Raw genomic sequence first — 25,075 nt, forward strand, 5'->3', positions numbered from 1 at the left:
ACTTAACTTTTAGTATTCTACATGTTTCATCTCTATTTAATGTTAGAAAGTTCATAATCTCTTTTGGGTTACACCTATGTAAGCATTTTTCTAATGGTAAAAACAACAACAACAAAGAAAAAACATTTTCCAGCCAAAACAACAATAGAGGGCAACACATTAACTTCATACATTTGATGCTGTAATATGAATATAAGAAAGATTAGTATCAGGCTGTCGTAAGTTTAAATAATATTTTATTATTACAGATAAATATCTGAGGACTGTTTTGCATCAGTTACAGAGGAATTTGCTAATCAGAAAATAAAACTACATGGTTTATAGAAAATAGACATAATCGCTTTTGAAAAACAAATGAGTCTAAAGGGATTGCAAATATTCAGGCTGTAAACATTCAGTGTTAACAAAAGAAAGAAACAACACAGGTTTTACTCGATATGTCTTCTTTGTCTACTTCGACGTCACTACCAGTTTCCTGGTGACGGAATTATCTAAGCGAGAAGAAAAGTCAAAAGACAGTTGACAATAGAAACAAAGATGGCTGACAATAACAACAACCATGGTTAATAGTAATATCAAAGTTTGCTTATTGTAAAAACAAGGAACTAACTGCTAAAACATATAGTATTTTAAAGATCAATATAAAAACAACAAAAAATTGTGATTTCTTTTTTAAATTTTCAGTTTACATCACATATTGAAGTGAGTAAAAAAATTCACAGACATTGTTAGCACTTAATAAGCGATAGATGTTTTCGTGGTTACCCAAGTCTTTTTAAGTTTCGTTATAATAACATTTAGTGTTTTTTTGTCTTATAGTTGTACTTTGTGTTTTCAAAACAGAAGAAAAATAACACGAAATTGAAATCAAATATTTCGGTAATAAAATTTTGTTAACATTCCAATACGATGACTCTAAAAGTTTTCCATTTTATACGCTCAAGGTTCTTTAAACAAAGGAAACATGAAAAAAGTAAATCGTTGTTGTACGTATCTCCTATTATGTACACTTCGATGCCCTGACGATACCTTTAAAAGAGCTTACTGCATATTACCTTCGCTACTTAAAGATTCAGTAAGAACTATTCTCGATACTTTTTTTTTTTGAATTTCGCATAAAGCTACTCGAGGGCTATCTATGCTAGCCGTCCCTAATTTAGCAATGTAAGACTAAAGAGAAGGCAGCTAGTCATCACCACCCACCGCCAACTCTTGGGCTACTCTTTTATTAACGAATAGTGGAATTGACCGTCACATTATAACGTCCCCACGGCTGAAAGGGCGAGCATGTTTGGCGCGATGGAGATGCAAATCTGCGACCCTTAGATTACGAGTCGCACACCTTAACACGCTTGGCCATGACGGGCCATTCTCGATAGAATATCCAAGCACTTTCTGTGTGTACAATTTTTATTGCTAGGTTTTGTTGAAAAACGCTGAAAAAATGTAAAAGTAAACAATTATAGAGCATTATATACTAGAGGTTCCCGAGAGTGTTTTGTTTCAAGAGTAAATAAAACCAAAATTAAGAGTAACAAATAAATTTTTCTTGCTTTTGAAGCTAATATGTGTCGTAACCTACAGAGTGTATAATTCTTCTAGTGGTTCATGACATATTCACCTTCTACTGACGTGACGATAGTACAAACTGCAAAGTTAAACATCTCATATATGACGTTATTTTAGTATCTATCGACTTACTGACAGACAACACACCACTATATAGTGGTGCACATAGTTAAAAACAGGTGTTCTCTCCAGGGCACCTTTTGAACACATTTTCTTAAAAATTACTTCAAGTACAAACGAGATATCCTCATATACCTCTTGAAGAGCTGCTTGAAATATAATTTTTAAAACACGAAGAAACAATATTATAAAAAATAACACAGGAAAATATGAGTTTATTTTAAAGCAAAGGCACATTGAGCTACCTGCTGTTTCTAGCAAGGGTAATCAAACCTGAAATTTTAGCGATGTAAGTCCGCAAGAGTAATGCTGTCTCACAGGGAGACAACATGAGAATTAGCAACGGTCTTTGGTTGACGCTAAAGTTCTGGGGTCCGGCATGGCCTAGCGCGTTAAGGCGTGCACTTCGTAATCTGAGAGTCGCGGGTTCGCGCCCGAGTCGCGCCAAACATGCTCGCCCTCCCAGCCGTGGGGGCGTTATAATGTGACGGTCAATCCCACTATTCGTTGGTAATAGAGTAGCCCAAGAGTTGGCGGTGGGTGGTGATGACTAGCTGCCTTTTCTTTAGTCTTACACTGCTAAATTAGGGACGGCTAGCACAGATAGCCCTCGAGTAGCTTTATGCGAAATTCCAAAAAACAAACAAACAAGCTAAAGTTCTGATAATATTAGACGTTCTAAAGTATGAATAGTACAGAATCAGTAACGATATAATATCCAATATAAACAATGTCGTACTTGTATTGAGTAAAATATGTTTATTTAGATAAATTTATTCAAACATAAAAATGCCGTTATGTTATAAACGACTCTACTCGTTTTATTTTGGTTACAACAGTACGATTAACTGTAAGTATATTATTCGAGATATAACCAAACTTCTAAGTCTGACTATACACAAACGAAGATATAACTACATAAAACTCTTTATTTAAAGATTTTTTTGGAATTTCCTGTAAAGATACTCGAGGGACGGCAGCTGGACGACAACACCCACTGCCAATTCTTGAACTACTTTTTTAACTATCGAACATTGGGATTATTTATGATGTTATAAAACCTCCACGGCTGAAAAAGCTATCATTGTCGGCGCGACAAGATTCGAACCGCGACACTTAGATTACGAGTCAAATGCCCTAACTATGAGGTCTCTCGTCTTTTAAACAACAACGAAGTCGTAACTTTTACAGAATGATTTTTAACCATTAAGTCCGTAATTAATATTTAAATATTATTAAGAAAATTTATGATATTTACAAAATTAAATATTTCGATGTAGCCCACCGAGATTAATCAAACCGCTGATTTTAGCGTTGTGAATCCATAAACTTACCACCGTACCAACGGGGGAATACGATCTATGGACTGGGAATTTTTGTTAATCGTTCTAATGTTCTACTGTTCTGAGGTTCAAGAAAAACTAATAATTAATAATTCTGTCGAAAAAATATATTTTCTAACCATCCGAGATGGATTTATCCATACTGAATAAAATTTTACCTTTAATCATAATTTAATATTTAATTTACGTTTGTTGATAACCACAGGTATCGAAACCCCGGTATTTATCTTTAGGAGTATTCAGACTTGCAGCTGAACCAACGAGAGCAATTCTTTCATTTAACTGTCGTGATATTTATGTATAGGAGATGTTTTCTTTTTCTTTAACCTGTTAGGTATTAAACACAACTAGTTATATGTGATGTGCTCATCGCGAAGATCGAACGCCGAATTTTAGTGTTTTAAGCTCTTTTGCTTACAGCTGAGCATCCAGGGCTGGTATGTTTTTATTTGCACATGAACATTGCAAATCATTATCTGTTTAAAGTTTACGAAATTGCTAATATGTCAATCACCACGTTCGTCTCAATGTGAATCGTTAAAGTAGGGTCTGCAACGTTTAATTTCTTTCTAAAGTTGTCGCTAATAAATTTATATAATTCATAATTGTGTCTTCTAAGACACGTGGATTTTTTGAATTCATCACTTTGATGGAATTATTTATGGATCCACAAGTGCTCTCACCGTATCAATAAAGCAAGTGACAAACACAATAGAATATTGTGCTTTAATCACGTGCAATTATTTGGGCTAACTAATCTTTTACAATAAAATAATATTTAAGTCAGACGTTTGAACATGGAAGAAATGTTCGACTTTCTTCCTTTATAGCACTTAAAAGATGTAGCTCAGACCATTAGATGCACTTTTGCTCTTGAAAAACAAGTGATAATCAATTATTGAGTCCTTGGAATCAGACTTGAAAATCACAGACGTCTTTTCGTCTTGATCCAAAAGGATCGTCTCACGCTAGCTCTGGAGCACTATTGATTCTTAAGTGGCTCTGTCTGCATTTCCAAGGTTTCTACAAAGAATACCAGACATAGTTACCCTCTCATTTCCTATAAAACCTCTCTCGTGCAGGTGTCGCCAGGGTCTATCAAATAGTTAATTCTTAAGAAAAGTAACACAGGGGGACCTCGTACAGGAAATGGTTTTACTTTACTGTGACCTAAGAAAAAGTGTAACTTGTAATGGAGATAAACATGATATGAAAGACGGTAGAACTTTTGTTTGTTTGTTTGTTTGTTTTGAAATTCGCACAAAGCTACTCGAGGGCTATCTGTGCTAGCCGTCCCTAATTTAGCAGTGTAAGATTAGAGGGAAGGCAGCTAGTCATCACCACCCACCGCCAACTTTTCGGCTACTCTTTTACCAAAGAATAGTGGGATTGACCGTCACATTATAACGCCCCCACGGCTGGGAGGGCGAGCATGTTTGGCGCGACGGGGATGCGAACCCGTGACCCTCAGATTACGAGTCGCACGCCTTAACACGCTTGGCTATGCCGGGCCCAACGATAGAACTACACGTATGTTTGTAAAATGTTCAAACTTGAATGAAACTTGACACTACGATGTTTTCAAGCATAAAACTTGAAGAGTCCACAGCTCAAGCGATACCTCATTTATAGTGGTGTAGAAAACTGATGAGAGGCCAGAACCCCTAGTCCATTCTCATTTGTCAACCTACCCCAGTAAAAATGAATTAAAATTAGAAAATTTTCTATCAGCTGCTATATAGTTAGACGAGCACAAATATCCCATTGTGTGGCTTTGCGCTTAGCAACAAGCAAACGTGTAAAATATTAAGCTATGATTTATCTTATAACTTAAGTGATATGAAAATGGAAAATGTCGTTCAGTACAGATAATTCCAGCTCGAAGGGTTGGAAAATGTATTCTTCAGACATAGCAGTCACCGTTTTATTATTAGTTTCTTTGAACTTTGAGTCAGTAAAATATTAGAATAAACTTTAATAAATCGCAGCATTTCGGTCGTTCTTTACCAAAGTTAATTTTGTTGCAAGTAGCCCTCATCTCAAACGAAAAATAATATACAAAAGTTATCAGAATATGATATTTAAACGTACCTCAGGAAACCTTAACGTTTCAGTTTTAACCAGTAAAACATACGCTAGGTATAAAAAGTACAAGTAGGTGTAAGTAGTTGGGGAAAATATATGGAAACATTTCATTTTGAAAAGACTATATTTTTTAATGAAATTCAAATATTTATTATTAGCTATTATATAAAGACTGTTATTTCTTGGTTGTTTAAAAATAACACAAAACAGCAGTTGTTTTCTTTATCTTCTTCATGTATAAGATATTTCTTGAAACAGAACTTGGCAAGACCTGGTGGTTAAGACACTTGACTCGCAACCTACAGGTCGTGAGTTCGAATCCCCGTCGCTACTGCAGCCATAAGAATGTTATAAAGTTACGATCAGTCCCACTATTCGTTAACATCGGGTGGTGTTAACTAGCTGCCTTCTTTAAAGTCTATTACTGTTAAATTATGAACGACGAAATTCAAAACAACCCAAATCGTAAAACAGAAAGTTTTTATTTAACGCTATCTCTCTTTGCTTACAGTCGAAGTTAAAAGTCAGTTACTTTAGTTATGTATCGAGTTAAGTAATTTGTCAAAGTGATATAAAGTCAATCATGCTGTTGTAATCAAAACGAAATAAATACATTCGTTTATATGTTTGTATTTTTGAATTTCGAGCAAAGCTACTCAAGGGCTATCTGTGCTAGCCGTCCCTAATTTAGCAGTGTAAGACTAAAGGGAAGGCAGCTAGTCAGTTCCACCCACCGCCAACTCTTGGGTTACCTTTTCATCAATGAAGAGTGGGATTGACCGTAACATTATAATGCCCCCACGGCTGAAAAGGCGAGCATGTTTGGTACGACGGGGATGCGAAACCTCGACCCTCAGATTACGAATCGCACGCCTTAACCCACTTGGCTATGCCGGGTCAATTCGTTTATAAATTCACATATTTTTGTAACTTTGGTTAAAGACAACATTTTACTAAAACCGAGTGCGATGTTATCTATCTATGTTCGAAACCTTTACTTATTCTGTATTATTCATACCTAAAAACCTTAATATTACCAGAGCTACAGCCTAACCTTACGTAGCACCACATAGGGAAATGCATAAAAGTTATTACAGAATCCAAAAACATCCAAAGAAATGAGACCGGTCCAGAACCCTGGCCATAATAGGTGCGTATGTATGCGTACATTTCATCGCTTCGTTCAGTCAAATAAATCTTGTGTCCTCTGTGTTTAGTTTGCCTCCTACACCTCTGATTGAAATTTTGAACAAGTTACCTAAACATGACTTTGATCCTGTCTAGAGAAAACTGGAAATGGATATTCATAATATATAATTTATTGATGAGTAACCACATTTCTTTAAATGGAAATAATCTCAAAAACATATTTAAAAAGTTTAGCAAAGAAAAACAAAAAACTCTTCTCACATAAAACAACTGTAGCTATTCAACGTTAGTATAAATAATAAAGTTTACCTTCCACTTTAAATGGGGCAACTCATCCCGTCTTTTTAACTCGTTTACAGTTATTTCCTAATTGCATACACAATTCGCATTTTTATTACTTTTAACCCTAATCCACTTTTGTCAGTTAGAGATATTATTGTATTACATCATTTTAGAAAGTGGCTTTGGAACTTTGAAAATTAATTATTATTCGTTTGTATTTGTCTCACAAATATGCGTATTCCTACTTACCTTTTTCCACTTTTCTGCATGCGGTCACGGAAAGAAGTCAGGTCTGGCCAGTTCCCTTTGAAGTGAAGGATATAATCTGGGAGATCAACGCCCATAGCAGCTGTTTGTAACAATCAATCAAAGAACTTAACTTCCACACAACCAGCTGTAGGTTAGTTTTCTGTTAAAGTATTTTTCTTTCTGTTGTTATTTTTATCAATACAAAATAGCTGAAATGTCAGCAATAATTCTTATTTTAAAATTTATTTAGAAAAATCTTTGTTACATTTGATTCATTCGAGCTCAAAGTTGCACAAGAGGTTATCTGCGCTGTGTCTACTTCTGGTAAGCTAAATCCAATTTTAACACTATAAGGCCTCAAACTAGACGACCCACTAGAGGGCATTTTTTTAAGAATTAAGATGTGGTGGTTTTTTGTGAGATAGAAAAGTAAAAAAATCTTATTAGACTTACACAACAATTGTGGTTTTTACACACAAAAAACAACGACAACAGAATGGCAGCCTTCAATTTAAAACTTCTGTTTTCTACCCCGCCTGTTTAGCAGCTTTATTAAATTATCAACAAAAAATGTAAGAAAAGGAATAACATGTCTTCTAATCTAACCCTTCACCTTAGGTTACGTGGTTTCTGCCATAAGCTGGTAAGAATTCATGAATTGGTTACCACAATGAGATTTATTTGAGCTAATGAACTTTCTTAGAATCTTTATATTTCCACTTGAAGAAGATTATTAATCATGATTCGCTTGAATCATCATAAACAATCTGTTGCATTTTATATTTGCAGCATTAAAAGCTTGAATGACAATGTATAATTATATGATTAAGTATTTAATTAAGTTTGAGGATAACGCTTGTTAGCAGTGATTAATTTATAGTGTAGTTGACCAAAGGTACAGGTTTCTGATAATGTGTTTTTTTAGGTAAAATTCACGGCTAAGAATACTAAACCATCATCCAAATGATTTCCTATTTAAAGAAATCAATACATTATCTAAAAATTTGTGTATTAGTAGATATTATTATGAGCATGTGTTTTTTATTCCTTATCTGTTATCTTCAAATTACTCTTGCTGTTATGAAAGATCATCATGGGTACGTTATATAGAAATAGTGTTCAAGATGTTTGAAGTAAAAGTGTCACGATATTCCTCGATAAAAAGTAGAGTAGGCTTAAAAATGATGAAATATTGCATACTAATTCATGTTTTATAACGATACAATAAGGGCTAAACGCTTTATCAATGCACATTAACAAATAGCTAAGATCAATAAAACAGATGTAGGAAAGTTTCGTTAAAGTTTACTACACACGAATATATCAACAGTTCCATGTTTAAACGTTACAACAATTGCATTGTTAATTTACTGTAACCTGAATATTGTTAAAGGTAATCGATAAGTTAGGATCTCTAACGTCCCTCATCTATTTGCCAATACTTTCAGAGTTATTACTAACAGGTGCTTTATCTCTTTACGGTGCTTTCGCTGTGTTTTAACACGGTCATGCGGATGTAATAACACCACGCTTCTTAGACAATTATAGAGAGAAAAAAAGATCTTACTAGTAGAATGGAAGGAAAAAAAAAAACTGTAAACCTATAATTGATGAATATCCTAGTGAATTATAGTTTGGCAGTTGCTCAAGTGTTAAATTAATAATAATAATAAACAGTCCGACGTGTAAAAAAAATATGAGAAAGCGTTTAATTGAGCATATAAAGTTTTGAAAAAAAGTTCATCTTTGCTTGTGTAAGGGCAGTTAGCAGCCCGAAAGGCTTTGGTGAATAAAAGAAACGGTTGTTAATTTTGCAGCTAACACTTCTTCGTGTTTAAGAGTGTGTGTTCGTTTGAAAATTTTTCTTGAGAAACAAATCTGATTTGTTTTGTGCGAAATGAGGTTATATTCTCAAAATATGATATCCATTTTGTGATAGATTGATTTCAAACAACAATTGGAATGAAGATTGAAAGAAGTTATGTAGATGCTTATGAAGCAACAGGGTCACACACTATGAAAATGGAAGAATTAAACCTACTTGACTTACATCTTATATAAACAGCCTTCAAATACAAAATATAAATTTATTAGAATTACTTTCACTAAAACAAACTATGATAGCAGAAAAAAATGCTAATCAAAATTCGAGATGATTGATATTATAAAGCTTGGATAAAAATTATTGCAGAAGAAAACAAAACATATCGATTCCGGTTCTCCATATGTGTGTGTCAGAAGATACTTAAGTGATTCCGGTTCTCCATATGTGTGTGTCAGAAGATACTTTAGTGATTCCGGTTCTCCATATGTGTGTGTCAGAAGATACTTTAGTGATTCCGGTTCTCCATATGTGTGTGTCAGAAGATACTTTAGTGATTCCGGTTCTCCATATGTGTGTGTCAGAAGATACTTAAGTGATTCCGGTTCTCCATATGTTTGTGTCAGAAGATACTTAAGAATAATGTTGTTTTTTTATGCAATAACTCTATTTGTTCGTATTTCATTTTTATGTGTTTCGTTATTTCACTCATGCTTTAAGGTAATATATCGTAAGATGAGATAATTAGTTAAAAAAGAAGACTCCAGGCATACGCTAACAACAAGGGGGGGGAGACCCTCATGTATCAATAACAAAATATCCAACTAAATATTTCTCCTTTGAAATGATTTGTTTTCCTCCTGGCTGTCATCGTTCTCACTTTCTCCGTAATTAACTTTGAATTACTTCATTTAAGACACACAATCAAATTATTATTTTTTTTAATAGTTGTATTCAAATCAGAAATATTTTAGATAAAACTTTCTTTACTTTTAACGTTTATGACTTCATGTCGAAAAAAAATTATTATTAAATATTTGTACATCAATATACATATATTATAACCATAAATTTTAAGCCATAAACAAAACACATTAAAATTAAACAATTAATCAAAGGTTACGATTTGCTGTTTTTAACGCAATCTTTCCCCATGGTTTCGTTTATTCATTTTGCTTTATTTGGATGTAATTATTTAATTCCACTACATACCGTGTTTCTCCGAAAATAAGATAGGGCTTATATTAATTTTCACTCCAAAATATGACACTAGGGCTTATTTTCGTGGGATATCTTATTTTGATATATTAAAAAAATGAAGTTACAAAGTAAAACTATTAAACTAACCATTTAAAATAAACTATTATTAAACTATTAACCTAACTGAGTAATACTTAAACAAACTAATTAACTAACTATTAAACTAATTAATAAATTAATTGTTTTTTATTTCTTTCCTCTTCCTGCCACTCTTAACTAGGGCTTATTTTAAGGGTAGGGCTTATATTAAAACTATCCCCAAAAATCACACTAGATCTTATTTTATGGGTAGGTCTTATTATAGGAGAAACACGGTATATATATCTATATTATTATTTAATTTGTTTATACGCATTTGATTTTTCGTTAATTATGTAATTCTTGACCTGTTCCTGTTCATGGCCAGGTGGTTAGGGTGCTGAACTGGTAATCTGAGAGTCGCGGTCTCTAATCCCCATCAGAGCAACATGCACTTTCTTTTAGCCGTGTGGGCTTTATGATGTGACGGTCAATTTCACTATTCGTTGGTAAAAGAGTAACCCAAGAGTTGGTTAAAGCAGGGACGGTTATACGCGTGTAATTTTGATCGCAACTGAAACTGTATCAAACCAATTCATCGAAATAAAAAAAAATCGAAAAGCACTGTTTTTTGAAATCAACAATATTTCTTATTGTAGAATCCATCGAATAATATTTATATATATTTGTTTTATCCTGTTGAGATCCATCAATCATAACATTCACCTCATTTTGTAGTCTAATTAGGGGAAGGGTAGGCAAAGCGTGCCAGCGGGCAGAATGAGCCACGTGGCTTTGTTTTTTTGTTTTTTGAATTTCGCGCAAAGCTGCTCCAGGGCTATCTGCACTAGCTGTCCCTAATTTAGCAGTGTAAGACTAGAGGGAGGCAGCTAGTCATCACCACCCACCGCCAACTCTTGGGCTACTCTTTTACCAACGAATAGTCGGATTAAGCGTCACATTTATAACGCGACCCTCGGATTACGAATAGAACGCCTTAACACGCTTGGGCATGCCAGGCCGAGCCACGTGGTCTAATTACATAATAAAACATTTAAGCCAATCACAAGCTCGCTTTTTACATTGCTTGATTATGACGTCTAAAATTTTAGAACTTTCTTTTCCTAAGTCTTGGCCCCTCTAAGCAACACGGAAAGGTAAGAAATTGCACCATTTTCACCAAAATCCCTCTTTAAACATCATGTTATATCTTGTTTTTACACCACTTCACGATCTCCATATCGTACTCAACCCAAAGAATGTTTAATAGGCTTTTCATACGGAACAAAAGTTTTATATATTTTAGATAAACGGTGTACCTGACGACGATTTTCCTTAAGCATGACCCCTGAGACAAAGTGGGCCATGACCAAATATGCCCACGACCATGGCTCACTTTGTTCACTGACTTATCTGCATTGCTAATAATGCTAAATCACCACAAAAAACGTTGCATATTTGTTGTGATTCTTTATGTTAAATGAATAAATAGGCAAGATTGAATAAATTAGCAATGCTTAACAACAGTAACAATAACAGCAGCAACATCAACAACGACAATAATAATTTTATCAATAATTATTTTTATTTATTTATCGTTTATAGTTTAACAAGGGTTAATATATTTTCTTCTTGTAGAAGGTCTCAACGTAACAGTTGGGTCGTTTCCGAAAGCTTTTCTCAGATGACCAAAAACGCCGACTAGTTGAAAACCTGAAGCATTTGGATTTGATGTTTCACGGTGTTATGAAGGAAAAGCTATTGTAAAATGATGTTTGCTACATAAATCTGAATGATAAAGTGTACTAGGGCAAAATGAGCCGGTAGGCCCATTTTGACAAGAGGCATTATCAAAGAACTAGGCGGATATCTGTATTTAAATAATTTTGTCACTGAATCAAGTTTGGCGGCCCACTTTGCCTACCCTTCCCCTATATATAATATATTTATAAGTGGTTGTTATTCGTCCATTTAACAATTATTAAAACTAGCTTTCCACTTTGGACTTATAAATGTGAACATTTATTTATTCTACATTTTCCTTCTTAATAGATATGAATGTGAGAGATATGATTATTGTATTTTATTGTTGTAGTTATTATTGTTTTTTTCACTTATTTCAAAAACTGCAATTGATAAATAGTCTTAATGTTTCTTCCTGGAACATTTGAAATACATAAAGAACGCTCTTGTCAGCTGAATTTATACACAAAAGTTGTGTGTTGTAGATAAGATATTTTGAAAAGTTACAAATTATTCTGATCCTATATAAACCAAAGATTCAAAATCGTAATCGACCTGCAAATAAATTCGTTTTACATTCTTTTCCCATAATAATTATCAGTACTTTGATATTTTTTCGTTTATATCTTGAGAAAAGCAATATTGTTTATTTACTTTTATTAAAGGAATTGACGGAAATTACCTGTTCGTTTGGTCTCTTGTTTCATTCTTCTTCGGATCTGAAACAAATCGGGAGTGTTCGGAATTGGTCGGAACTCGTCGTCAAAAGATGACATACCGGAGGAAAAATCGTTTAGGTCTCGGTCTCCGTAAGGAAAACAATAAACACTGTACCAGCAGATCAGCCAGAGTCCGAAACAAGTAGCATATTTTGTTGTGGAAATCATCTTTTGAGGTATGAAATCAGAATATTAACAACAAAATACCGCCAAAGTTAAGATAAAAACGTTACTGCTATTTTCCAGTTTCTAGTATAATTTTATAAGATGTGAAAATTTTAACTTAATGTAAAAGCTGAAAGTATCAGTACAAAATAAATATTTGAGTAAGGAAATATCAACTTGTTTCAAACTATTGACATTAATGCTATTAAGCTAAATCGAAAATTGGAAACAAGATATATATAAATAGACCAAAAATATTTGTAGGCACAATTGTTTTATCTATAAGATGCAAAGTTATACTGAAAGGGAAATAAATGTAAAAATAAAGAATTGCAAAATGAGGTTTATAGTACATCGTTGACAGCTGGAGTACTTAATTCATTAAACAATTCATTTTAAAATATATATTTTGAATACTGATTTAAGTAGGCAGTTTTTTTGATCTGAATGACCGTGAACATTAATAAATGTTAACAGATATTTATCGTATTTATTGATCTATTATTCATTTACTTATACCATCTGATAAACGTTGACTTCTATATGGACTGAATAACCAGTTATTCCCTACGTTAAGCGCATTGTCTCTAGGCGGAATCAATGTTTGTTTGTTTTTGCTTTTAGAAAGAAGACACATTGCACTAACCGCTGTGTCCACCGTGGGAAATCGAACTCTAGATTTTAGCGTTGTAATTTTATAAAGTCATCGTTGTCTGAACGGAGGTTTTGTGGACTCAATGATTTGTTTGTGTTTTTTTTTTAGTTCGCACAAAGCTAAACGAGGGCTATCGGCGCTAGGTGTACCTAATCTAGCAGTGTAAGTCTAGAGGGAAAGCAGCTAGTCATCACTGCCCGCTGCCAACTCTTGGGTTACTCTTTTACTGACGAATAGTAGACTTGATCGTAACATTATAACGCCTCTATGGCTGAAAGGGCAAGTATGTTTGGTGTGAAGGGGACTCGAACCCGTCAACCTAGATTACTAGTCCAGCGCCTTAACCACCTGGCCATGTCGGACTAGAGGGAAGGCAGGTAGTCATCACCATCCTACCGCCGATTCTTGTTAAACTTTTCATCAAGGAATAGTGAGTTTTAACGTTCCCACGGTTGAAAGGGCGAGCGTTTTCGGTGTGACGGGAAATGAAACCCGTGAGCCTTAAATGCGAGCTGAGCGCCCAAACCATCAAGTTCTGAATGAGATAATAGTTATAATTCTGTAGTTATTTAATGTTGTGACACAACGCACAGAACCTACTGGTAGTGAATGTTATATATATTACACTAATTCAATGTGTTACTTATGTAAGGAGAAAAACTTAAGAAGAAGGTTGTTGTTTTTTAAAACTGAGCAATCACATAAAATTAATAATTCTATAAAAATGTTCATGTTTTGTTACTTAACTCATTAAAGTTATTTCAATAATCTTAAAGATACAAGATGAAGAACAGATGAATAAATATCATGTGTTTGTAATTATCAGTCCCAATATTATCAAATCAATAGCACTATCCGTATATCATTGAAAAATTTATTCTTAAGTATTGAGATGATTAAAATGTATAAAACAACAGTGTAAACAAAAAACAACTTCTTTGATTCCTAACTTTACTTATCTCCGTATTACAAATTTTCTCAAAATATCCTTTAAGAAACACTGTTAAAATGAATCAATAAACTTTATCCGTAGAAATATTGAAAGAACGCCATGATTTTAACTAGTTAAAAGTTTAAACTTCTTCACTGACAAACTACTGATAAGGACATGTGATCTATAAAGTTCTATAAGACTTTAGAAACTACATTTTAAAAAGTAAAAAACATTGGATCGATTGGACTGCAGGCAAGGCACAGATGGTGTTCCAGGGTTTTTACCTCAAGAAATTTATGATTAAATATAACTGTTACATCAACCAAGGTATACAGTACATAGCTTAAAAAATACTGTTTCAACATCTTTGTAAGTGTTATTTTTATTAAAGTAACTAGTCAAGGCAAATAAAATTTTGCAGCGTTAAATGCCGCAGGAAACACGAGTTTTAATTAATCTACCATAGAAATAGCAAGTGACAGTTTTCAACACTCATAATTGAAATGGATTTTAAGTTTCATTTCTTTTTATTAGCTATAAAAAATATATTTTATTAAACATGTCTAGCTACGTTTCCATAAGTATTTACACTTTGCGATTGGTTTATTTACAACGTATAAAAATTAAATATATTTTATTTTTCTTGTTGTTGTTTTTTTAATTTCGCACAAAGCAACTCGAGGGCGATCTGTGCTAGCCGTCCCTAATTTAGCAGTGTAAGACTAGAGGGAAGGCAGCTAGTCATCACCACCCACCGCCAACTCTTGGGCTACTTTTTTACCAACGAATAGTGGGATTGACAGTAATATTATAACGCCCCCACGGCTGAGAGGGCGAGCATGTTTGGCGCGACTCGGGCGCGAACCCGCGACCCTCATTCGAGGAATCTACGGAAGAAGAGTTATAAAAATGTTGAAAGGGTAAGAATCACATCAGTTCTACTGGAGTAGACGTACTGAATTTTCTCGTCAACAGAAACTCTTCACGTAATATGCGTAAATTCTGTTTGACTTTAAGGCAGATTTTCAAGTAAAATACAAGTTAATTTTCATTCATTCATCATATAAAGTAAAAGAAAATTACAAGTTAGAATCTCGGGGAAATTTCATTCTTTCGATAGCACGTGCCTTAAAGTTGATATTAAGTTTGTAGATATAATAATCTCATCGTACAGAAAACATTCTGACCAAGTGATTTAACACCTAGAGACAAAAATAACTGAAACTGACACAAAAGAATGTTGAAAGTATACGTAACTAAACAAAAGTACAAAATTAGCAGTATGCAAAATATTGTCAGAAAAATAGATATCTCGCTCGAGGCCTAAAAACCATCTTCACGTGGTCCAGAATACCCTGTTTTGTAGTCAAAACATGTATAAGATTATTTTTTCAACTTAAATGTTAAAGTTTTACGTGGAAAACAAAGCACACTTTGAAAATCATTCGAATATTCTTCTTTCATAAATTATGTTACTTTTAAAATAGTCTGAATATTTAATATTATGGCCAAAGCGAGATTTAAAATAATATTGATCGCCTAATTTTACAAACAATTTTTTTCAAAACAATTTTGCATTTTAATTAAAGCAATCTAAATGATTTAGCATTAAATCGAACGTTTTTTTTTTACTGCCTAAAAGCTTAATTTCAGAGAGTAAAGTTTTTTTACAAATGTCTAATATTTCACTATACGGAATAAATGTTTTTATTTATGCCTCAAAATTTTGAGGTTGAGCCCATTAGATTAAAAAGACTTGGAAGTCTCACCATGTTATTACAGTTTATTTCGTCATGTACGGTCCTGCTCTCTCTGACGGCAGTACATCTTGACAATAATCCCACAGCGTAGTTTCTACTGCAAAATTTCTATATATAGAAATCATGTCTAAAACATACTTTTTCTACCCATCTGTTTTCCACAAGCCACCTAATGCACGACAGTGGTGTTTGTCGTCACCATTTCAACGGTTCGATGGCGCAGACATTTTTAGGCGGTTCGACTGAAATGTCTTCGAATGGAATAGTATAAATTTATATATATATATTATTCTCCAGCTGTTTGAGGTATACGACGTTTAATGAAATATGTAGTGGAAGCTACATGAGTGTATGTAACTTCTGTTGCTTTTCCAAACGAACATCTTTCTCAATTATATTGCATACAGTTGACATCGGCACACGAAAGTATTTTTTCATTGACCTTGGTGTTCGTGAATTCTCACCTGTTTGTTATATGACGCCACATTTTACTTACGACGTCTGGACAAGGACTTGTTACCAGTTTCTTTTTGGATGGTCTTGGTACCCACATTTATCTATGATAATTGGAAATGCTGTTTCATTACCATTCCAAAAGTGATCAGCTGTTATTGATGACGTCACACTACCCACAATACACAAATCAATATCAAATATAGTCTTAATGCATGTCGTTCCACTGCGGCTTTATATCTTCTTGCGCTCTTATATAATGCGGTCAGAAATAAAACACAAATGCTAAGCGTGATTTCAGTAAGATTTAATAACCAGAATTTGTTCAATGGTTTCAAGTCTCATATGATGAAGTAGGGTTTAATCTATATATCCATGTATTTATTTTAACTTTGTAGATGTCACGAAAATTATTTTGATTTATAAGGTTTACTTTTTCATTTTGGAAATTAATAATATGGTATTCCATTTGTTGAATACTTTGTTATTTTGTAAGTATTTACAAACAATGACAAAATAAATTAGTTTAAGTGATTTGTTATTATATACAATTTTTACAGACATCACAGACGGTCATAACTGAGCAATATTTATTAATTCAATAACATAATTAGGCAATGGGATATTTTCAAGTATTGCCATATCAAATAGTGTCTAATAGCTTTTCATTCAATGGTGGGTAGGCGTTTAGACCACAGAGTTACACTATGGACTGCATGAGTTCTGCTCACCATATGTATCAAAACCCAACGTCTTCAGCTTGCAGACTGACAGCTGAGCCAGTTGGTGTACTTTTCATTTGATTAATGATATAGGGAAACGCTCTTACATAATGCGGACAGAAATAAAACACATATGTCAAACGTGATTTTAGTAAAAACATAATTATCCATTCTTTTATGTTCGTAATTATTTATCATTTTACGACACGATCATTTTATCAATTAATAACCAGAATTTGTCCAGTGGTTTCAAGTCTTTCATATGATGAAGTAGGGTATAATCTTTAGAAATATATGTTATCAGATGTATAGAATGTACAAAAATCATTGTGTTAATAGTGTTTTTAAAGTTATGTGGACAAAAAATAACACTTATGTTCATTAATATTAGAAATTAACTGGACCTGTTTTAAATGCTACTAACACTTTAACCATGTACTTACACCCATGAACATAGACATTACTTTGGTAATGAACAGACACTGTATTTAGAGATCAGAATTAAGTGTTTTAAAGAGTGAACCGAAATCGGTTGAAATTACTTCCAATAACTGTACATTAAATGGCAAAGAAAAGGTTGTTTTAAAGAGAGAAGGTTTGTAACTTTCCGATCCATAAGTATTTCTTTAACACCTTAAGTCATTAAAATATTTACTTTCTACCTAAAACTGAACTAAGTTATGATGGACAACTGAAGTTCTAACAGAAAGGACGTTCTATGGTTAATTGATCCTAAATAAAATGTTTATTGGTCCTACAGCAAGTCATGATTTTCAGTGTTTTCTTATTTTATATGTTAAAATATATTTAATTACTACGGTCATTAATTCTGTGTTGTGTATTTATTTGCTAGAAAATATGTTAAACGAATCGTTATTTTCTTCGCTTTATTTACAGACTGTTAAATGTGCAAGAAATTGTGGTGTTCATTACGTGATTTATTGAGTATTAACTGTCTAAGAAGGTGTGTGTTATATGATTTATTTACTGGCTGTTAACTATATAAAAAGTTGTATATCTTTTATTTACTGACAATTAATTGCAAAAAATGTTGTACGTTCTGCTAACTATTTAGAATATTTGCTAACATATATTTATTGTTGTCTAAATGTACAGCAAATTGTGTAATTCCGTATTTCTTGCGCTAGCATTAAAGTATTAACTACTCACTCAACTTATTGTAATGGTGTTTTGCTTTATTTTGCAAAGTGTGTTTATTGGCGCTAAAACAGCACGCTAAAGCATTTTTGTTCTTTTAAGCAACGGATAGCGTTTTCGAAATGTTTTTTTCATAACTGATAGACACATTGTTTTTGAACAATGAATAAAGTGTCAATAAAACATAGTTAATCTTATCAAATAATCTGTTCATAGTTTCGTTTTGCGTTTACTTATTGATAAAGTATACTTTATTGAAATTTACAGCTTTCACAGTAAGTAAGATTAGTTTTTATAATAGGCACATCGCTTCGGTTACTGGTGCAATCATTATCAAGTACACAAGTTTTACACATCGCTTGGGTTACTGGTGCGATCATTATCAAGTACACAAGTTTTTACACATCGCTTCGGTTACTGGTGCGATCATTATCAAGTACACAAGTTTTTACACATCGCTTCGGTTACTGGTGCGATCATTATCAAGTACACAAGATTTTACACATCGCTTCGGTTACTGGTGCGATCATTATCAAGTACACAAGATTTTACACATCGCTTCGGTTACTGGTGCGATCATTATCAAGTACACAAGTTTTTACAGTAATGAACATTTAGTATCTAAAATTTAAAATAGATTGTACATACTTATTAACATAAACATCAATCAACGTGAAGTTTAAAGATTATTTATGTACGGTTAAACCAAAAGCAATAGACGAATAAATATTTAAAAAGTGTGGCATGTTTCATACAAAATATTTGCACAAGCTAAGGAATGTGTGGGGAAATAACATATGAGATATATAGAGATGTGTCGTGGTGTTTGTTATAATAATATTTGCACACGCTAAGGAATGTGTGGGGAAATAACATATAAGAGATATAGAGATGTGTCATGGTGTTTGTTATAATAATATTTGCACAATCAAAGGAATGTGTGGGAAAATAACATATAAGATATATAGAGATGTGTCGTGGTGTTTGTTATAATAATATTTGCACACGCTAAGGAATGTGTGGGGAAATAACATATAAGAGATATAGAGATGTGTCATGGTGTTTGTTATAATAATATTTGCACAATCAAAGGAATGTGTGGGAATATAACATATAAGATGTATAGAGATGTGTCGTGGTGTTTGTTATAATAATATTTGCACACGCTAAGGAATGTGTGGGGAAATAACATATAAGAGATATAGAGATGTGTCATGGTGTTTGTTATAATAATATTTGCACAAGCTAAGGAATGTGTGGGGAAATAACAAATAAGATATATAGAGATGTGTCGTGGTGTTTGTTATAATAATATTTGCACACGCTAAGGAATGTGTGGGGAAATAACATATAAGAGATATAGAGATGTGTCATGGTGTTTGTTATAATAATATTTGCACAAGCAAAGGAATGTGTGGGAAAATAACATATAAGAGATATAGAGATGTGTCGTGGTGTTTGTTAATTGTAGAATTGTTTGATTTTATTATAAAGATTCTGTGATTTTTTCTCTGCTGGTGTCAGGCTCATGTTTTAGTACTTTTACATTCTATTTAGAAAAAAAAAACTATTTATTTTTACTCGTGTTCACGGACTTGAGAATGGTGTTTTTTGGTGTTCTGTTAATCTGATTTTCAAGTTACGTCCTGTTTCACCTGAATAACTGTGTTTTGTAAATGTTTTCTGATGAGGTGGGTTTATTATACACTTTTCTTTACATTTGTTTCATTTTTATTCCAGGATTGAATATTTTCTATTTATGAGATGGTACAGGTAATTAGCTTTCTTTTGTTTTGTGGAGTGTTTAAGTTTGTTTTCTAAATGCATCTTATCTGTAGGGAACTGGTTAGCATTAGTAAAGCATTGAGTTAGGTACACAACTTATTAATCGATGTTTTTTGTGGTACATATAATATATGCTAGGAGGCGTTTTAGAATGCTCGCCTCTGGTGGATTACATGATTAGAAAATTAGTTTATGTAATTTCGCCGTATGTGTTTTTTTCTATAGATTTTAGTGGTGAAACCCTGGGAGGTTCATGTGATATTAACGTTTAAAAAGTTATTGTATAATTATTTTCATTTTCAACAGTGTGAAATGTTTGTCTTTTTGTAGATTATTTACATGTTAAATAAATTTTGTTTCTTTATATTGACAAGTAAAGCCGCAAAAAATGTCACCTGCATATCTAAAGCAGCATGTAGGTTTGTATTTGGAAGTAGCTATGGCTTACTGTTCCAAGCGATGTGAGAAAAGATTGGCCAATGTACCTGACAATAAATTGCCTAATACAAATCCGCGTAGTTAAGGGAAGTAACCTCCAGTGACTCAGTGGTATGTCTGCGGACTTACAACGCTAGAAACGGGCTTTCGATACCCGTGGTGGGCAGAGCACAGATAACCCATTGTGTAGCTTTGTGCTTAATTCAAAACGATAACAATTGAGGGAAGAAAAAATCTTTGTACTAAAAACAAATAAATATGACTAATTGTAGCAGTTCTATTAGGTATTCATGTTTTATTTAGATTCTCTTGTTGGGGTCTTGTAAAATATTCCCTACTTCGTGAAAAATGGTTTGAGGAAATAGATGTACAATATCAAAGATGAAAGAGACATTGACATCACGAACTGCAGAGCAATATCTTGTATTTTTTTGTTTTGTTGGTTACAGTATTATTTGCAAAAATTAAAATATTAGCATTCACCAATTTTGTGAAACCAACTAAAGTTGCAACAAATCTAAGGCAGAAAATTAGTGCCTTGTTATAGACTGAAAACATATTTTTATGTATAAAAGTAATACCTTGTTATACACCGAAGATATATCGTTATGCACAAAATCAGTTCCTCGTTATATACTAATCATATATTTTTATCTGGTTGCACCGAGTTAAAGTATGATGAAACATTGTATAAACAAATAAACAAAATATAGTTTGGAGAAATAAGTTTTCCAATAAAGTGTGTTTAAGAAATTGTTTCCACACATTTTCAAGATGCCGTACTTTGAGGTTCACATTATTTTTTAAATAGCATAAGAAATTTCACATTGTTTACAAACATCTAACACACCTGTGATTTTCATATTGTGTTTTAAAGTATCTTAATTCATTTGAGCGCCCCCATCAGTGGCAGAGCGAGATGTCTTCGCTAGGAAACGGGTTTCCATACCCGTGGTTGGCAGAGTTCAAATAGACCATTGTTTAGCTTTGTTCTTAACTTCAAGCAAACAAACAAATACAATTAATTTCATGTTTTGAAATAAATAATTATTATATGTAAAATTTATTATTAAGAAAACTTACGTAGATACTCTGAACCTTTTCTGCTTTATCGTAATTATTCCCAATCAATTTCCTAGGCTTGGTGTATCATTCAATATTCCATGATCGAGGTGTGTTCTACTTAATACTCGTTGAGGGTGTACGAACAAACTTAATTTTCCTTTTTATAATATTTGGAAAAAAGTACAAGAAAAACGGTTTTGGTGTTTAGTAATGAATGGAAATAACTTTATTCAGTTACTTCAATAAAGAAACAATTAAATAATAAACAAAAACATTATTATTCATTTAATAAGAAACATAGTGTTACGAAAGTATTATACAGTTTTGTTTCAGTTTAGTTACTGATAAAAAGTATTGTTTCTAGATAGTACAGTTTTTACAGTAAGGAACAATATTTCTTTAAACAGATACAACGTTTCAATATTCTTCCTCACTGTAAAATAAACATTCACAGGGTTTTAAACAGTAACACAACTTCACTAAAACTTCATTCTTATTTAAGCAATACATAGTTTGCCCGTAAGATGTGTTTTTAAACAACCAACACAGTGCTACTATAGTATTATTCTATTTAAAAAAAAGATACTGTGTTCTTTAAATTTGTGGTTATCTTATGAACATATGGCGAATATGTGAAGAACTCAAAGCATTTTCTTCATCTAGGATTTTCATATATTTGACAAAATTCAACATATATATTGCAAAAGCGTTGTCATAAAATTACGTTAACGCTGTGAGAATTGTTTACTTATTGCAGAAGACTCGAAACTACTCGCATGGTTTTTTACCTTCACGAGGTTTAGAAAAGCTAAAAAACTGAAAATGTTACAACAATTGGGTAGAATTAGATACTTTGTTACTTACAATGAAACTGTTCTAAACCCAGCCGTTGATTCAAAGATTCTTTGCTACTTTCTTTTCTTGAAATTGAAGTAATATTATTGAGGTTTTTGGAGGATGTGTGACCCTGATATTCTGTCTTACGGAGTGAAAGATGAACAATCTTTGTAATAATAACAATAATCCTACCCTGTCTTATTTATATAAATCGCAAGAGTTTTTTTACAAGCTCTACCTACACACTGTAAGCCTAGTCGTCCATTTGCTATACGTCAGAAGTAGCACGTCACCAAGTTTTAGCCAATAAGCAAACATATAGGATAAAAATTGCAAAGATAAAATTATGTTATATCGGCCAAAATACTGTAAAATATCAGTATGTCGTAGGACATCTAGCGTAAGAAGGTGTACACTGATTGACATTTCTTTGTTCCATTTTCTAGTTAATTAGATGCTCTATTGTAATTTTGATAGATGACGTTTTAATGGTTCATGTGCACAATGCAATGGATCGCTCGTACTTCATTACAGGGTTGGGTAAAACCTATTTATTACTTTTCAAGAAAATAAAAGCTCGATTTTAATAAATTACACCATATCATTTATTTGTCAGTCGAACGTACCTAATGATTTTTGAGTTAGAGAAACCTTCTAAAAAAAAGTTTATAGATATATGTTATTAACAATATAGTATAAAAAATTAACTTTCTTTTTAATTAAAATATAAAAACTGAGTTTCAGTATCTATAGTGGGTACAACATACATTGTTTGTTTGTTTTTGAATTTCGCACAAAACTACTCGTGGGCTATCTGTGCTAGGCGTCCCTAATTTAGTAGTGTAAGACTAGAGGGAAGGCAGCTAGTCATCACCATCCACCGCCAACTCTTGGGCTACTCTTTTACCAACAAATATTGGAATTGACCTTTACGTATAACGCACCCAGGGCTGAAGAGACGAATATGTTTGCTGCGACCGGGATTCGAACCCCGCGACTTTCAAATTACGAGTCGAACGCCTTAGCCCACTTGGCCATGCCACAACATACATAACTCATTGTGTGGCTGTGAGCTTAACAACGAACAAAGAAATACTTTAAACTTATTACTGTGGTCAAAAATTCACATACAAAAAGTGGCCAAAAGTAGGGGTTTAGTGTGTGGCTTAAAGGAATGAAATCAAACTGGAAACTGGAATATATCATTTGTAACACTTATCCAGGAAATATTCATTCATTAATTAGCTAGGCCGCGTTTTTTATTCAGCTTGGGGCATTAAAATGGGTAAAGATCTTTACGATGTTTCAACTTTTACACCTAGTTTCAGAAATAATTGGCTTTACGTTTGTCATGCGGACATTATTCTCTGATACACTTGAATAAGTTCAAATGATTTTAATTCCCTGCACTTATAATTTTAAATATCTTGGACAGAACACTTCATTGTTCCGAGATTTGATTTCATTTGCTTTGTTCCAGTCCTAAATATACAAAGTGAGACAAAGAACTGTACAATGATTTTTTTTGTGTTAAAAACGAGACACCGATATTGTAATTTTATAATATAAAAAACATTATTTTAATCATAAAAAACTGCCTACTTAAATAAATATGTATATAATTTTCACAGTAGATATTCTACCCCGCTGGTACAGTGGAACGTCTACAAATTTACAACTTTAAAATCAGGTGTTCGATTCTCCTCAGTTGACTTAGCAGATAGCCCCATATGACTTTACTATAAGATGGCACACACACACACTAGATATTTAATTCGAAATAATCACGTTTTTACTTTATTAAAGGTTTTCTTACTTTTTAAATTGATTTTTTTTACATTTATATTAAAAAGTCTTTTCTTGAATTTATGTGTTAGGCTTAATATTAGAAAAAAAAAAAGATAGCTTTTTACAAATTTTGGTCCGGCATGACCAGGTGGTTAATGCACTCGACTCGTAATCCGAGGGTTGCAGGTTCGAATCCCTGTCACACCAAACATACTCACCCTTTCAGTCGTTGAGCGTCATAATGTGGCGGTCAATTCCACTATTCGTTGATAAAAGAATAGCTCAAGAGTCGGGGCGGTGGATGGTAATGATTAGCTACCTTCCCTCTAGCTTTACCATGCTAAATTAGGAACGGCTAGGGCTAATAGCCCTCATGTAGCTTTGGTGAAATACAAAACACACCAAATCAAAAAGTTTTATCAGCACATTTTCTCACAATCTACCAACACTGAAGAAAATAAGTAAATTTTTCGCCTTAAAAGGCATAAAGAGACAAACCATTAAAAATTGTCCAGATAGTTCAACTGTACCCGTCTTTCCTCTCATCTTCGAAAATCCACACAAGTGAAGCTTAAAACGTTTTTAGATGAGCTAATAATAAACCCAGCGATCACGACTAATCCCTAAACAAAACTTCATTCTTCCGTACATTAGTATACTGAAATCTTAGAATATCACACGAAACAGTGTATAAAAGTGCTCTTACATCATTCATAGGTGTAAAAGGTTCTCTTTGACGAAGAATTAGGCTACAAAACGTAATCTTCTTTCAAAATAAAAGGATTTAGTTTTGATACATTTCGTGTTAAGCTGTGATATTTAGGACTTTTTTATTTTGCATAGTTTACGCTCTTATGTCCACATCAACAAAACAAAACGTACTTGAGTGTTGTTTGTAAATTTCTATGTAGTGTAAGTTAAAGTAACTGTTTCACCAACAAATACGTTTGACGAAA

At 33.0% G+C, this 25,075-nt stretch overlaps 1 protein-coding gene across 1 annotated transcript; it reads right to left on the reverse strand.

Annotated features, from left to right (window-relative positions):
- Window positions 1-219: 219 nt before the first annotated feature.
- On the reverse strand, window positions 220-22,507 carry LOC143244729 (uncharacterized). Its single transcript, XM_076489912.1, has 4 exons — window positions 22,359-22,507; window positions 12,323-12,527; window positions 6,798-6,897; window positions 220-491 (listed from the first exon to the last, which is right to left on the reverse strand). The coding sequence occupies exons 2-4, from the start codon at window positions 12,525-12,527 to the stop codon at window positions 488-490; spliced, it is 309 nt and encodes a 102-aa protein (XP_076346027.1). The 5' UTR covers window positions 22,359-22,507; the 3' UTR covers window positions 220-487.
- Window positions 22,508-25,075: the final 2,568 nt, after the last annotated feature.

Source organism: Tachypleus tridentatus, chromosome 1 (genome assembly GCF_004210375.1).
Source record: "Tachypleus tridentatus isolate NWPU-2018 chromosome 1, ASM421037v1, whole genome shotgun sequence".
In the NCBI taxonomy this organism is placed as follows: Eukaryota; Metazoa; Arthropoda; class Merostomata; order Xiphosura; family Limulidae; genus Tachypleus; species Tachypleus tridentatus.

Bases quoted from the DNA above. Each gene is read 5' to 3' on its own strand.
- LOC143244729 (XM_076489912.1), bottom strand. From the start codon at position 12,527: ATGATTTCCACAACAAAATATGCTACTTGTTTCGGACTCTGGCTGATC. The intron at 6,898-12,322 runs GTAATTTCCGTC...TGTTACAAACAG, and splicing joins ACAAGAGACCAAACGAACAG to CTGCTATGGGCGTTGATCTC.